General features: G+C 42.5%; 1 protein-coding gene across 1 annotated transcript; it reads left to right on the top strand.

The window, feature by feature from the left end:
• Window positions 1–1,484: 1,484 nt before the first annotated feature.
• Window positions 1,485–13,221, top strand: LOC144246054 (endogenous retrovirus group K member 8 Gag polyprotein-like). Its single transcript, XM_077782095.1, has 3 exons — window positions 1,485–1,929; window positions 4,554–4,606; window positions 13,154–13,221. Exons 1-3 carry the CDS (start codon window positions 1,573–1,575, stop codon window positions 13,188–13,190), a joined length of 447 nt encoding a protein of 148 aa, XP_077638221.1. The 5' UTR covers window positions 1,485–1,572; the 3' UTR covers window positions 13,191–13,221.
• The last annotated feature ends 279 nt before the right edge of the window (window positions 13,222–13,500 follow it).

The following is a 13,500-nucleotide window of genomic DNA, read 5'->3' as shown; positions in this document are numbered from 1 at the left end:
TTCTCACACATTTCGAACGCGCGGGACGGGCACACAGGGGGCGGAGGCGGCGCGCGCAGGCTGTGGGTGCTGGCATGGAGCCAGGAGACGGGCAAAGTGAGACGGAAACATCAGGGTTGGAATGGGAACAGGAAGGTGATTGCGTCAGCCTTGGGGGGGACGGCAGTGGCTCTGATTCGGAGGCGGTGCGGGGCGGAGCGAGGCCAAAGCATAGCCAGGGTCGGAGCAGGAGCGTTCACTCCCCTGAGATGACGCAGGCAGGGATGGGGCGTGGCCAGGAGGTAAACATTCCTCAGGGCACGGTTCCATCATCGTTCCCATGGCAACAGACGGCCCAAGCCCACGGCCAATCCCTGTCTGCTTCTGACATGACCGAATTAGAACAGTTGTTACAACAAGAGTCAGTTTCATCAACTGCAGGGATTGCAAACGTGAATCAGTTGTTAGGAGAAATGCTCAAAGGTTTATCGGGAATTAGTGCGGGATTTGCAAATGTAAATCAGTTGACAGAAGAGGTGTTAAAATGTTTGTCAGAAGTGCAGATTGAAGAGCAGAGTGCGGTTCCGACCTCAGCTGGTCAGGCGGCAGCGCCATCTAGCGGCGGAACCACAACATTGCAACAGGCTTCGCAGAACTTGTCCGGTCGAGGCACTGCGCCACCCAGTGGTGGGACTGTAACATTGCAGGACTTTTTTCCAGTTTCTTATAAGAAAAAAATCCAGGGTGAAAAAAGTCACATCTGCACGGCAGCAGGAACCTCCACTGACACCGGAACAGTGCGGGACTCAGGACACTTCTGCTGAGGCGCAGCAACGGGAGGAAACGATACGCATCACCGCTTCGGAGGGTGTCCCAGCTTGGACAATTCCAAAATCAAGGTCTGCCAAACTTTCGGGGCAGGGAGAGTCAATTTTAATATCAAAGGGGGTTGTTGAATTTCTTTTACGATATTTAAGCACAGCCTTGGAGTCACAGCCAGAACTGTTGGTTCATCTTCCAAAAATTTTCCAAATAACGCAAGGCAGTCGTGTGTTCTCCTCCACAGCAGATGCTTCACTTTTCTCCAGAGGCTTCCAGCCTTCATCTTCACAGATGCTGCAGATGCCATTGGTATCGGTGAGTGCTGCTGCACCAGAACTGCAGCCACAACAGATGACTCCACTCTACAGGCAAGTACCCACTGAATTTACAGCTTTGCAGAGCGCAAAAGTGGACTGGCAGGACATTCGAGTAGAGTTGGAGAAAGAGAAAGGTTTATTGCAGGGCTCGGGAAATATAATGATGCCAGTGAACTATGACGCTCAGGGCCAAAACCCGAGATGGGAACGCCTGGACCGTGGAGCAATCAAAGATTTAGCTAAGGCCATTCGGGACAATGGGTTGTCATCACCATATTTCAAGCAAATGTTAAAAAGTATTTTTGGAATGTATGATTTAACACCGTATGATCTTAAATATCTTGCGACATCAGTTCTTACAGACACCCAAACTCTCGTGTGGCAGAAGGCATGGAGGAGATCCCTGGAGGAGCTGAGAGCCAGATACCAGGGCGGGCCGAATGCGAACCTCACCATGGCGCAGCTTGCTGGTGATCCTCCTGAGGACGATCCAACTCAACAAGCGGTGAGGCTCCCGCGTCACGTGCTCAGCGACATCAAAGAGGCAGCACGGAGGGCGATTCTTCAAATTGCTCCAGCGGGGGTCCAGGACACAATCTACACCGAGATCAAACAAGGTCCTGCAGAGCCGTTTTCTTCATTCGTGGATCGCCTTTCTCAGGTGGTGGAGCGGCAGGTGAGCGAGGAGGGAGCAAAACCACACCTGATCAAAAGCCTCGCGTTCTCCAATGCCAATCCGGAGTGCAGACGGATCATCAGCATGATGCCGCACCAGGCCACTTTGGCAGACATGATCGAGGCGTGCAGCAAGGTGGGGACACCACAACATGTTGCTTCCATCATGGAGGAACACTTGGGGGATCAAATTGAAAAACGTGTTAGGGAAGCTCTTGCAAATTATACAAAGAGCAACCCTAATGCAGAGAGACGGTGCTTTGGGTGTGGGGCACAAGGACATATTAAAAGGAACTGCCCACAACTTTCAAAGCCCAACAAGCCACCAGACCTTTGCCCTTGGTGCAGGAGAGGGAAACATCTCGCAAGTGAGTGTCACTCACAGACAGATGTGGATGGGAAACTTCTTCCTATTCCGGGAAACGGGAAAAAGAGCAGAAATGGCAGGTTCTTCAATCTAGGAGGCATGGGCTTTGTTTCAGGACCTGAAAATGAGGGGTCAGAAAATAAATTGAGGCATTATATTCCCATTTCCTATCAGGTGCAATAAATAAATTAATTAATTAATAATGACATTCAGTTTGCCCTGTATTTGTTAAGAATGGTGATTAATGAACTAAATCTATAGATTAAAGACTATGGCAGTTTGAAATACACTCCATTAATTTAGAGAATGGGTGGAAAATATTCTTAGTCCCAGCACCTGCTGTTGAATTCCCCTGCTTTTCTGTGATTTTACTATAACACTTTCCAATTTTACAAAAGTGAAGCAGACAGACAGAAGATATTGTCAAAAGCCCAAGGCAAATGAACTGGAAAAATAGTAAGAAAATTTTATATGAATTTCTGTAATAGCAAAGGAAATATTAAGGCAATGTTATTAAATTAAGAGACAACTATGAAAAGAAAAGTAAAAAGTGGAACAGCCTCCCTTTTAAACAAATATCCAAAATGCCCACTGAATCCTAAGTGGTGAAGTGTTTCGTGTTGCTTCCACACAAAATATGGAATATGAATCAATCTTAATTTATGGAGTAGATTAATTACATATTTTTAATGTGAATCAGATCTCTTGGTTTCTGCACTTCTAAAAGTCACCTTTACTGGCTCCATATGAGAGCTCAGTGCCAAGACCACCCAGCGACTTTACTTTGAAGGATGCAGGAAACTGTAAAGTCTTAAATTCTCGTGCAAATGCTGATTCTCAATTTCCTAACTTAAAGAACAGGAAGATGGAAACTCATAGCACATTGCAATAAAAACACCCTTTGCACCTAGAAGAGAAAAAGTCACTTGTGAGGTTCCCTTCTGTATTTCCCTGTTTCTCTAGGATGTCTCAAAAAGTGAACAAAATATAAAGACAATTATCACAAATCCAGCTCAGGGCATTATGTAGGTACCTGAGAAGCTGTATCATTAAATCCCTTCTGCTGTTTAGGAAGGGAAAGACCTAAAATGGGAAAGAAGGCCAGTACCATGTTAAGCTACTTAAGAGGTCAAAAAAAATCTGACTGCAGCCAGCAATGTTTGGATTTTTCCTTTGGCTCAGAGAACAAGCTGTACATCATCCAGTAAATGTGTACTCTACAAGGGGTCAGAGGAAAAAACATCTGCCCATACTGGGCAGCTGCTTCAGTCCACTCTTCTTGCCAAATTCCTAAAAGTGCCCAGAAGCATCTAGGCTGATGGATCAGGTCTCCTGCCTCTTCCTGGGCTGGTGGGTTCATGTCTACCCCAGACCCTTGTGCATTAAATGTGATATGTAATATGTAGAGAGAAGGGGCAAAGCACTCATGAACCATTTGTTTGTCCTTCTCCTGACAAGGCCACAACTCTTTTTTATCCCGTTTAGAAGGGTATTGTGGAAACTGTGGAGAGAGAGGGAGAGAGAGAGAGAGAGAGAGAGCTCCTCACCCCTTTCCTGGCTGCCTCAAGTACACACACTTGAAAATCCAATATGTTCCAACCTTACCCTGAAGAGAATTTGTCTGCTTGCAAGGAAGGAGATAAAAGTCTCAGCTCAATGGAGAACATGAAACTAGCTTTTTCAATAGAAAAGCCAGCAGATCAGGAAGTGGTGAAACATCCCTGGAGAGCATGGCAGCATAGGAAATGTACGTGGCAATGGGAGGGGTAGTTGCATTAACTCTTCCTGACCCATGTTTTTCCCATGAATGTATATTAAAATATGTACATAGATTTGTGTCTGTATATTTATTGGTCAACAAAGCCACAAAAAATTACAGTATTTGTCAGTAACAACACAGATGGACTTTCAAATAATCAGCTCTTCTAAGAATCATATTGTAAGTGTGGGAAAACCTTTTTCACTTTCATCTACCTGTCATTCTACTGCATCTGGGGCTCATTCCTGGCAGGGTAATACAAACAAATATAAAAAGGAATCCCGTGATGTATTAAGCATGCTGAACTTTACAATCATCTGTATTCATAACATTCTTGGTGTTTCACTATGGTGTAGTGAAGTATAGAAGTAATTATAGAAGTAATCTGCAAAAGGGATGGGGCTGATTTCTCTATTTTTATTTCTTTTGAATGTGCTATCTACTAACCTGACTTTACTAAAAGAATTTAGATTGGAGCGGGCCTAGGTATCTGGCTAATACACTGGCTTCCTGCCTTCATCTTAAGCTTTTTTCTTTCTGGTAGGCATAGAAAAACTCAGTAGTCTGGTTAAAAATGAAGACGTCGTGACACCTAGTGGTGAATTAAACACCAATAATTTCTCTTTCCCTTAAGATCTGCGAGTGTTTTAGGCATGTTGTCCTTGGTCAGACTGCAACAAGAGAGAGGTGGGTATTACCCTCATGGCTCCGGACACCCAAGCAATTCCTCATTTCTATGCAGTCCCTGGCAATGTGTGTGTGTGTGTGTGTGTGTGTGTGTGTGTGTGTGTGTGTCTCTGTGTGTGTGTGTTTGTGTGTCTTGTTGCATCAGATTCTGTGTGTCTCCACAGAAGGTGGCATTGTCAAAGCCCTTGTGCAGCCCCTTATTGAACGCGATATTAGGATATATTTAATAGTCATTTATACTGAGATCCCTTCAAGTGTCTTGACTTTGGAGACAAAGGGAGCATGGCAGAATCCTGGCATAAGACCAGCTGGAAATTTCAGATCCATTTTCTTGTCAAGTACTTATTCATCAAGGCTGTTTTCAGATGGTGACTCAAAAATTGATTGTATGGCATGCTACAAATTCATGGTAGGCTGCTTAAAGTGACTCAGTTACTGGCAAATTCTTTGGCTTTTGAAGATTTCTCAGAGTCTGCCTTGGTCAGCAGCAGTCAAAAAGTACATACTGGCTGTTACCAGCTGGCTGATACAATAACAAGACGTCACACTGAAAAGCAGTAAACCAGTCTAGATATGTGCAAAAAAATTATAGATTCTTTCCAAACAGTGGCAAGCCTTGGAGATTTTTTAATTTATTTTTTTAGGGAAGCGGAACAATGCGCAGTTGTGCTCGCAGTAACTAGGCTGCAATCACCAAGTGGCCAGTTTTCTTGGCTTGTTTAGCTAACTGGCTGGGGAGTGACCATTTTTTATCACAAGAATGAGCTTCAATGCAAAAAAATTTCAAGTGAAAACATCACTGTAGGTTGTTCGGGAATCTGAGTGCATGCTTCTTTGCATCTGTAAGGGCAGTGAGCAGTGCAGCCTCACAACTTCATGTCCATATTTGTGCATGCTATATCAAGCACACTTTCCACTGCCTTCAATGAGACAAACTCCTTCCTCCTCCTCTGTCATGCAGAAGAGATGCATGACAAAATTGCATGTTGTAACTGAGAAATGGAAACGAAATTATTTGAATATACAAGGTTTGCTTCATCTAAAGATTTATTTTACCACACGTATTAGAACCTGACTTCCTCACTTTGCTGTCTTGGGTATAATTAACACTTATACCACCAGAGTGTCTGGATATAAGGCAAGTGAATATAAAAACATCCGTTCTGTCCAAAATGTTCCAGTTTCTATCCCTTGAATCATCAGTATGTGACTTGTTCTGTGCCAATATTAATAACCATTGCTCATGGCTTTCAAAAAACTCAAACTATTTAAAAATTAATTCTGTTTACAGTGCCTTCTAGAGGAAGTATTTTGTAAAAGTGAATAACTCAAACTGACTAGTGGCTACCCACAAAATATGACTATCCAGCAACAAAATGAATCATTTAGAACTTAGTTGGCAAGGGATGGACATCTTGTTGAACAAAATGTAAAGTGGAGATCAGATACAGCAACAGGCACCCCTGGGTTCTTTTTCCACTATACCATACATTTCCTATGCTGCTCTGACAAAAGCAGGTTTAGCCTTTGTCATCCCAATTCCCACTGTTGGCTTTTTTTGCACAGAGCTGCAACCTGTGGGAGTGACATTTAGCTGTCACTCCTTGAAACTCCCATAGCCATGAGCTGGAGGCCATGGATTATATTTTGACTTTGGTTTACCCTCTAAAAAAGGGAGATGTCCACCAACTGGTGTGTGACAAGGTTGTTTGAAGTTGCTGGTGTGGGCCAAAGGCTAGTATTTCTTCAGTTTTCATTGAAGAGAAACAATACATAATAGAAAGGCAACACTAATGCTGGCAGCTCTGTAACCTGAAATAGGTAATGCAGTCATGGACAGAACCAGTGCAGGCAGAGTTTTTGACGTGCTGAATTGAAAATGTGACTTTGGTCCATAGATCCAGCAACAATGATGTATTTGGTCATTCTTATGCCAGGTAGGACAATCTGCTGCAGTCTGTGTTATGTGGGTACATATCCTAGAACCTCTTCTGTGGGAACCCCAGGTTTGGTCTGGGGTCTCGTGTGCCGGTAAAGTCTCTCCTCCAACCCGTGCTTCCAAAGAAAAGCCCCGCAGCCTCTTGTTGTTCGGCCTCAAGGCAGTTTCTTGTGAGTTATCTAAAAGATTGTCTTCTCGGGTTGCGGCTGTTTGGTCAGCAGCCCAGGCAGAGAGACACACACACCCTGACATCCTCTCTGTCTGCTGTCTTCTTCTTCTCTCCCCCAGCCCAGGGCTGCTGCTATCTTTTATATGATACATTATGTATTACATGTTTATACTTTTCCCCCAATACCTACTACCTATATTACAAAGTGCTTTTCTACTCTAAACCAATCTGTGAGTGCCAACATCACCAAGAACATGGAGGCAAGGAAGAAGAAGGAAGAAGAACAGGATCAGCCCACTTTCCTCCATCTTAGAACTTCTTGGAACTTAGAACCATGTGCAAAATAAAAACCCCCTTGTACAGGTGCTAAAACCCCCCTGTACAATACTAAAAAAATTTTCCCTCTGTTTTGTAACTACTTTTACTGTACTATCTAACCCTTTGTGACTGCTTGTTCCACCTTCAAAGTTGGTAACTCATTCCATGGCTCAAACTCAAAATCACAGCTGTTTCCAGCTGCCTGCCAAGGTCTAAAATACTCCTGACCAAGGCCTGGAACCTCTAAAAATGTCTGAGAGACATTTTGAGTTCCAGCACTCTTCTAGCTCTTGCTTTTGCATTTTCATGATTCTCCTTCTGACAGATAGGACACAGAACTGTAAGGTAGAAAGCAGCTGCCAGAGACACACTGAGGAGTAAATTTGTAGGTGATATTCACTCGCATAGGAGTTGGAATGCTCAGCTGTCTGTATTGAGTGCAGCTGAGACGTGGACAATGAATCCCCAGTGTATCACACTCACTTGCATGGCTAAGTCTGTAATTGCAGAATTACAGAATGGTTAGGATGAAAAGAAATCTCTAGAGTTTATGTAATCTAACCCCCCTGGTCAAAGCAGGCTCAACTGCAACAGGTTGCTCAGGACAATACTCAACTGGGTTTGAATATCTTCAAGGACAGAGACTCACAACCTCACAGGGCAACCTATGAAAATCCTGAATCATTCTTCAGTTAAAAAAAAAATAGCTTTCTGGTGTTCAAACAAAATCTCTTGCATTTCAGTTTGTGCTCATTGCCTCTTGTCCTTCCACTGGATACCACTGAGAAGAGTCTGGCTCTATTTTCTTTACACCCACTATATCAGGTCTCCATCCATGCTATTAAGAATTCCCTCTACTCCTACTCTTACCAAAGTCAAACAATCCCAGCCCTCAGCCTTTCCTACTATGTCAGATGCTCCAATCCATTTGTGATTTTTGTGCTGCTTCCCTGGACTGGCTGAGGTATACTCACATGCTCACATCCCTCCTGTAGTGAGGAGCCCAGCACTGGGCCCAGCACTCCAGGTGGCCTCACCAGGCTGAGTGAGGAACCACCTCCTTTAAGTTACTGGCCATGCCCTTCCCTTACACAGCAGCAGCAGCCACCTTTGCTGCAAAAGCACATCTCTATATGTTCAACTTGTTGTCTACCAGGATATCCATCTGATGTCCAGTTCCATATTAATGGCTAGTTTCAACTTCCTTTAGCTTCATTGATTTAATGGCTTGAGTTTCTCTTTAATACAAAGGTAAACATGCCTGGTCTGTTGTACATCATGGACTGTTTCTACATCAGTTCTATTTAATTATTCAGTAACACTAGGAGCTCTAATAAGGCCTCCAGGCTGTAGACCAATTCAGCAGAATGGAGTCAACCGCCTAGAACCAGCAGCACATAACTGTGATTTCTGGTGAACCAGGGTAATACCAAACCTCTTGCTGTGCCATAAGCTCCGCTGGTATCCTAACACTATAGAATAGCTTGAATTGAGGGAGGAGCTGCTTTTGCTAGTAATCTCATTGTTGTCCTTGTGGATAAAAGAATTCTGTGACCTCTACGTACATACTTGGGGCACCTCTCAGGCCTACACGTCTTTACCCTACAGCAGGAAAGAAAATTCATCCCTTCCATAGTAATTGAGTGAAATTCTTCTACAAAGAGCCCAACTGCATTCTCCAAAAGGCAATAAAAATGGACAGAGTTAACACTCCAAAAGCAGGAAATACCCTTAACCAACACTCTATGTCATCACATAACCTAGATTTCAGTTGAGAATTTGGGTGTTGTTTTAGATAACAAAATACAACATGTGTTCACCATTAATCTTCTTGAACATTTGTTTGGCCAGAAACTATTTCTGATCAACTCGCTTATGTAAACAGGTCTGTGCTTCAGACTGAAGTGGTAAAATGTTATTCCAAGGGCTTGCATTGCAGGGAATCTCTCCTTAACTCTAATGAGATTGACTTAATGACAGCCTCAGTGTCTGTACTTCAAAGACTTTTATGTTCAGTTTAAATTTCAGAATTTAATAAAAAATCTTCCCTCAAAGGAGAAAAGCACAACCTCTAAATATCTACCATTTGTCCCTACTCTATTTGCAGTTTCAATATCCAATGTTTTTGCATCTGGCTTGTGAAGAAACAAAAAGCTGTTTCTTCTTTCATGACCAAATGGCAGATGCATTCTTTGCAGTGGAACACCCTGGAGAGGCATCCATTTATCATGTCATTTTTTTACAATATACAATATAGGACCATATAAAAACTTAAAGAAAAAATGAGGAAAATAAGCTTGGTTTATTTAAGGAAAATAAATGGTACGTCTCAGTTGTGTCAGCTAGTTCCAGGCACAACTGATGTATTTAATTTACGTTTGAAAATGTAGGCACATAAACGATCAACATTTTGAATTGCAGAATACTGGTACAGGAAATTAAAACATGCAATTTCCTACAAGCTCTTGCTCTCCACAGTTGGTCTCTTCATGTCTTTTTGTTTCAGACCAAAACAAGAACATGCAAACAGCTTCAGTCTGGCCAGGCCAAAGGCAGTATGTGAATGGGGAGCAAGGCTCTCCTGGAGTTACGATCACTGCAGTTTGTTACTGATTGTGAACCTTGCCCAAACTTTTCTCTCTTCCAAGAGCCATATACTTACTCATGTCTGGGGAAGTTAGCTTTTCACAATCAAAAAGAGTTAATGCTTTGATTGCTTGAAGGTTAATCCAAGGCTTTAAACTGTCTGATAGGAATCCATGTCCAGATAGAAGGAGCCCCAAGTTTTCAATAAAGATAGCCATTAGAAATATTGATCATTGAGTCAAAGCATTGAAGAGGATTAGTCTCAACTGCACCAATGCCGGAAGACAGTATCTTAATTGCATTATGAATTTTGGACGCTGTCCTGAAATGCTTCTGGTAAAGATAAAGAACTCTTGAGATATGGTTTTGTTTTGCTCTTAAATCTGTAATTTAGTTTACCCAGGATAAAAGTTTTAGGGATTTCTTACAAAGTTTTGCATTCAGTAGCTGGGAAATGGTACAGAAAAAAGTGTGCTCAGAGACATGCAGAGTAATAAGGAAAGTACAAAAGCTAGAAAAGACAGAATCAGGGGAATAAAAGACAACTAAACTGGCTCTTAATATTTCAAATCCCTGAAGGGAAGAGAATAGAGTTACTTTTGTAGCTGCAAAGATAATTTGGTAGCTTTAGAAAGCTATCATGTGGTAAAAATGACATAGCTTCTTCTCTCTGCTTTTGGCAGAAATTGTACCCTTCAGAAAATGTGCTTCCATTCCACTGCATTTTAATGCTTTTAAATGCATTTAAAAGCTATATCTGCCATTCTGAAAAGCTTGCCATTAAAGAATCAGAAATCCTGACAAATTAAATGAGCTGAAATCAGACCCCCCCCTTCCAATTCCAAAATCATTAATGCACCCCCTTTTTCTTTTGGACTCAGTCCTATTATACTGAACTGAACAGTTGTAAGTCTCCAATACACTGATTTTTTTTCTGCCAAGTATTGCTCTGAAGCCCCTCCATCTATGCAGTTTGGCCTGCCACAATGCTCTCATGACAAAGGTTCCTTCAGAGATTTTATCTTATTATAGCTACAAGTGATTGAGATCCATCGTGTCAGAATGTGTGGTATTGATGAATCCGAGATTGTAGAAAGTCTCTGTCTTTCTGCCCCGTTGCCAAAGAAGAAGCAATCATAATTCATCTGTGCTGTTTTCAAGATTGTTTATTCTTGCTTATCTCTAACATGTTCTGCTGCCCTGCCGCAGGTCTGTCCTGCAGGGCAGCGTGTGGAGCTCTGCCCTCAGTGGGATGTTACAAACATTATATACCAGAAACTACCTGCGCTGTATTTACAATAATGTGCCAATATCTGTCACCTACGTTGAACAGCGTGTCCCCAGCCTAAACCAATAGAAAAATGCCAACACTACAGTGAAACATGGAGGGCATGAAGAAGAAGAAAAAGGACAAGACACACCCAATTTCCTCCATCTTGTCCCCTTTGACCCCTAATCTAGAATCCTAAAATTTTACTTTTGCACCCATGCCACACTTAATTATTACTTATATCAAACACTCAGAGCTTGTAATTCATCCTGTAAGATTGAAAACTCTTTTCCATGGACAGAGATCACAGACAGTGTCTCTGGGGGCTCTGTACAGAGGGATTCCTGACCCCCTGCCAGGGTCCCAGACCTTCCAGGGCAGCCAGAGGGAAGCATAGAAGTCTAGATGGGTTGTCTGGAGTTGTTATAAATTACAAAAAAAACATCTTAGCCTATTCTATAAACTTGTTTTGAAAGCAAAATGAAATTAGAAGCAGATAGGTTGACTTGTATAAAACAGATAGGTTAAATCAATTGTGACAGTGAATACTGAGAGCTATTTTGTCATGCAACGATTACAACAATGAGAAAAACAGGAGGAAATATTTGTAGCTGAAGTCACTAAAATGTACCATAAGTAATGTTCCTGGAATGTGTTTGTCAGATTTCATGTTGTTTCTCTGAGGGTCACTGAACAGAGACAGAGGAAAACTGACTGGGGAGAGCTCTTATCATCACAGATGTCATCCTAGAGTGTCTCAGAGGGATCATCATTACACTAACACTCTTATAATAGAAGCCTGCTCTGGTGCTAAACCTGGATTTTGGCTGCTTTTACTAGGTGAGAAAAACTCCCTGGAGGCCTCATTTTCTGAGTCACAGCTTTGGAACACTATCTGAATAGCTCTGGGAATGACAATGTTAAAGGTGCAGCAAGTAAGGTCTCGAGCAATTCTTTTTCAGAATCTGGACAGCTTCAAGGCTCCCTCTTGCAATTTGAAAACTCAGTCTTGCAGGATTCATTCTTTTTAGACTTCAAATGTATGTAGAAGTTTAAGAATGTAGACAGAGCCAAAGATCTCTGAGTCTGCAGTCAAGATAATTTTCATTTGATACTGTCAAAATATAGTGTTTAGATTCTCAGATTTTTTATATTTTCTCTTCCAAAACCAACTTCAGATTTCCTGTCCTTCCTTCTGAGGGGTATTGTTTCCTTTTTCCTGTCCACTCCATCACTCTTCAGTTTCCATCCTAAAGGAAACCATGACTGTGGAGAGCTCCACAGTTCAGCAACATGGAATCCCAGAATAATAGAATGTTATGTGTTGGAAGGGACCTTAAAGATCATCCAGTCCCAACCCTCAACATGGGAGGAGTGGAATCATCACAAGAGGACCAGTAAACTGATGCAGAAATGCTCTGAAAGAATCTGGATTATTTGGAGATACTATTTTAGCCGCGAAAAGCCTTCTCTGTAATGGGAGAAGAAGTAAGCTAGGCAATGACCAGTTTAAATGCTTATGGGTTTCTCTTACACATGACACCATTTCTTTGTATTCTGCTCTGTCATGGATAAAACTACCATGATCTTCATACCAAGATTACATCTGGAGGATTGTGTAAATCTTCTGGTTGCTCTGTGTTTCAATAGCCAAATACTTACAACAGATTTTTTTTTTTTTTTTTAATTTCTGTTATTTTCTGTGTAATTTATGAGGGAACCAAAAGAGTTACAAAATTTCAGGAGGGGATTGGATGGAGTATTTACCTAAAGTAGTATGAACGTGTATGTTGTGTGAAAAACTGAGATGATGTGAAATACAGACTGAGCAAACTGGGCCTGAAACTGTTTACAAACAGCTGCATTCTCAGCTTTGAAGTTATCAGTTCTCAAAGTGATCTTGATATGAGATGCACAGTGGGGGAAACTAATTTATTTTCTCCTCTGTAATGGGGGTGATCTGAATTTATTTCACATTTATTCTGCACACAGTACTGGTAGAAAAACATAAACCCATTTGATGCTGTATCTGAATCCACTGCCCATTTCTGAGTATCTTTTGAGTGTTCAAAGCTGCAATCTGACTACTCATCCAACTTTTGCAAGCAGGCCAGTCTCTCCAGTGGGCCACTCTGTGATCAAACCCAAAATCGTGACTCCATCTTTTCCTGTTTTGAGGACATTTCCCTGTTAATATATGAATTTTACTTCATGAGCTTGCCATGTCTGTCTACTGCTGATAGCAGATACCTTTCTATTTTCCAGGAGCTTTATCTGTGCTCAGAGGGAGCAGCCAGACTGAGAACGAATTTCCCAGAAGGGCCTGCATCAGCACGAATTCAAAACCCAGGAAAATTGTCCTGGAACACCTTCCATAGAGCACGCCAGCTGTGAATTGATGGGTTAGGGAGCTGCAGCCACCATCCTCTAGCAGCCCGTAGGCTGTGCACACAAGTCCGGTGCTCTGCGGCTTCGTTCCTCGCCCTCGTACACGACACCGCTCTGTCCGGCTCCCGGAGCAGGAGAAGCGGCTGCTTCGCGCACACAGCAGCGGAGCGGCAGCCGTACGCTCCGAAGCGCTGCTTCAGCCGAAAGACGCCGGCCACCGGCGC

This window comes from Lonchura striata, chromosome 3 (genome assembly GCF_046129695.1).
Source record: "Lonchura striata isolate bLonStr1 chromosome 3, bLonStr1.mat, whole genome shotgun sequence".
Lineage (NCBI taxonomy): Eukaryota > Metazoa > Chordata > Aves > Passeriformes > Estrildidae > Lonchura > Lonchura striata.
Note: the sequence above shows the minus strand (reverse complement) of the source record. Positions and strands in the feature narration are given on the sequence as shown.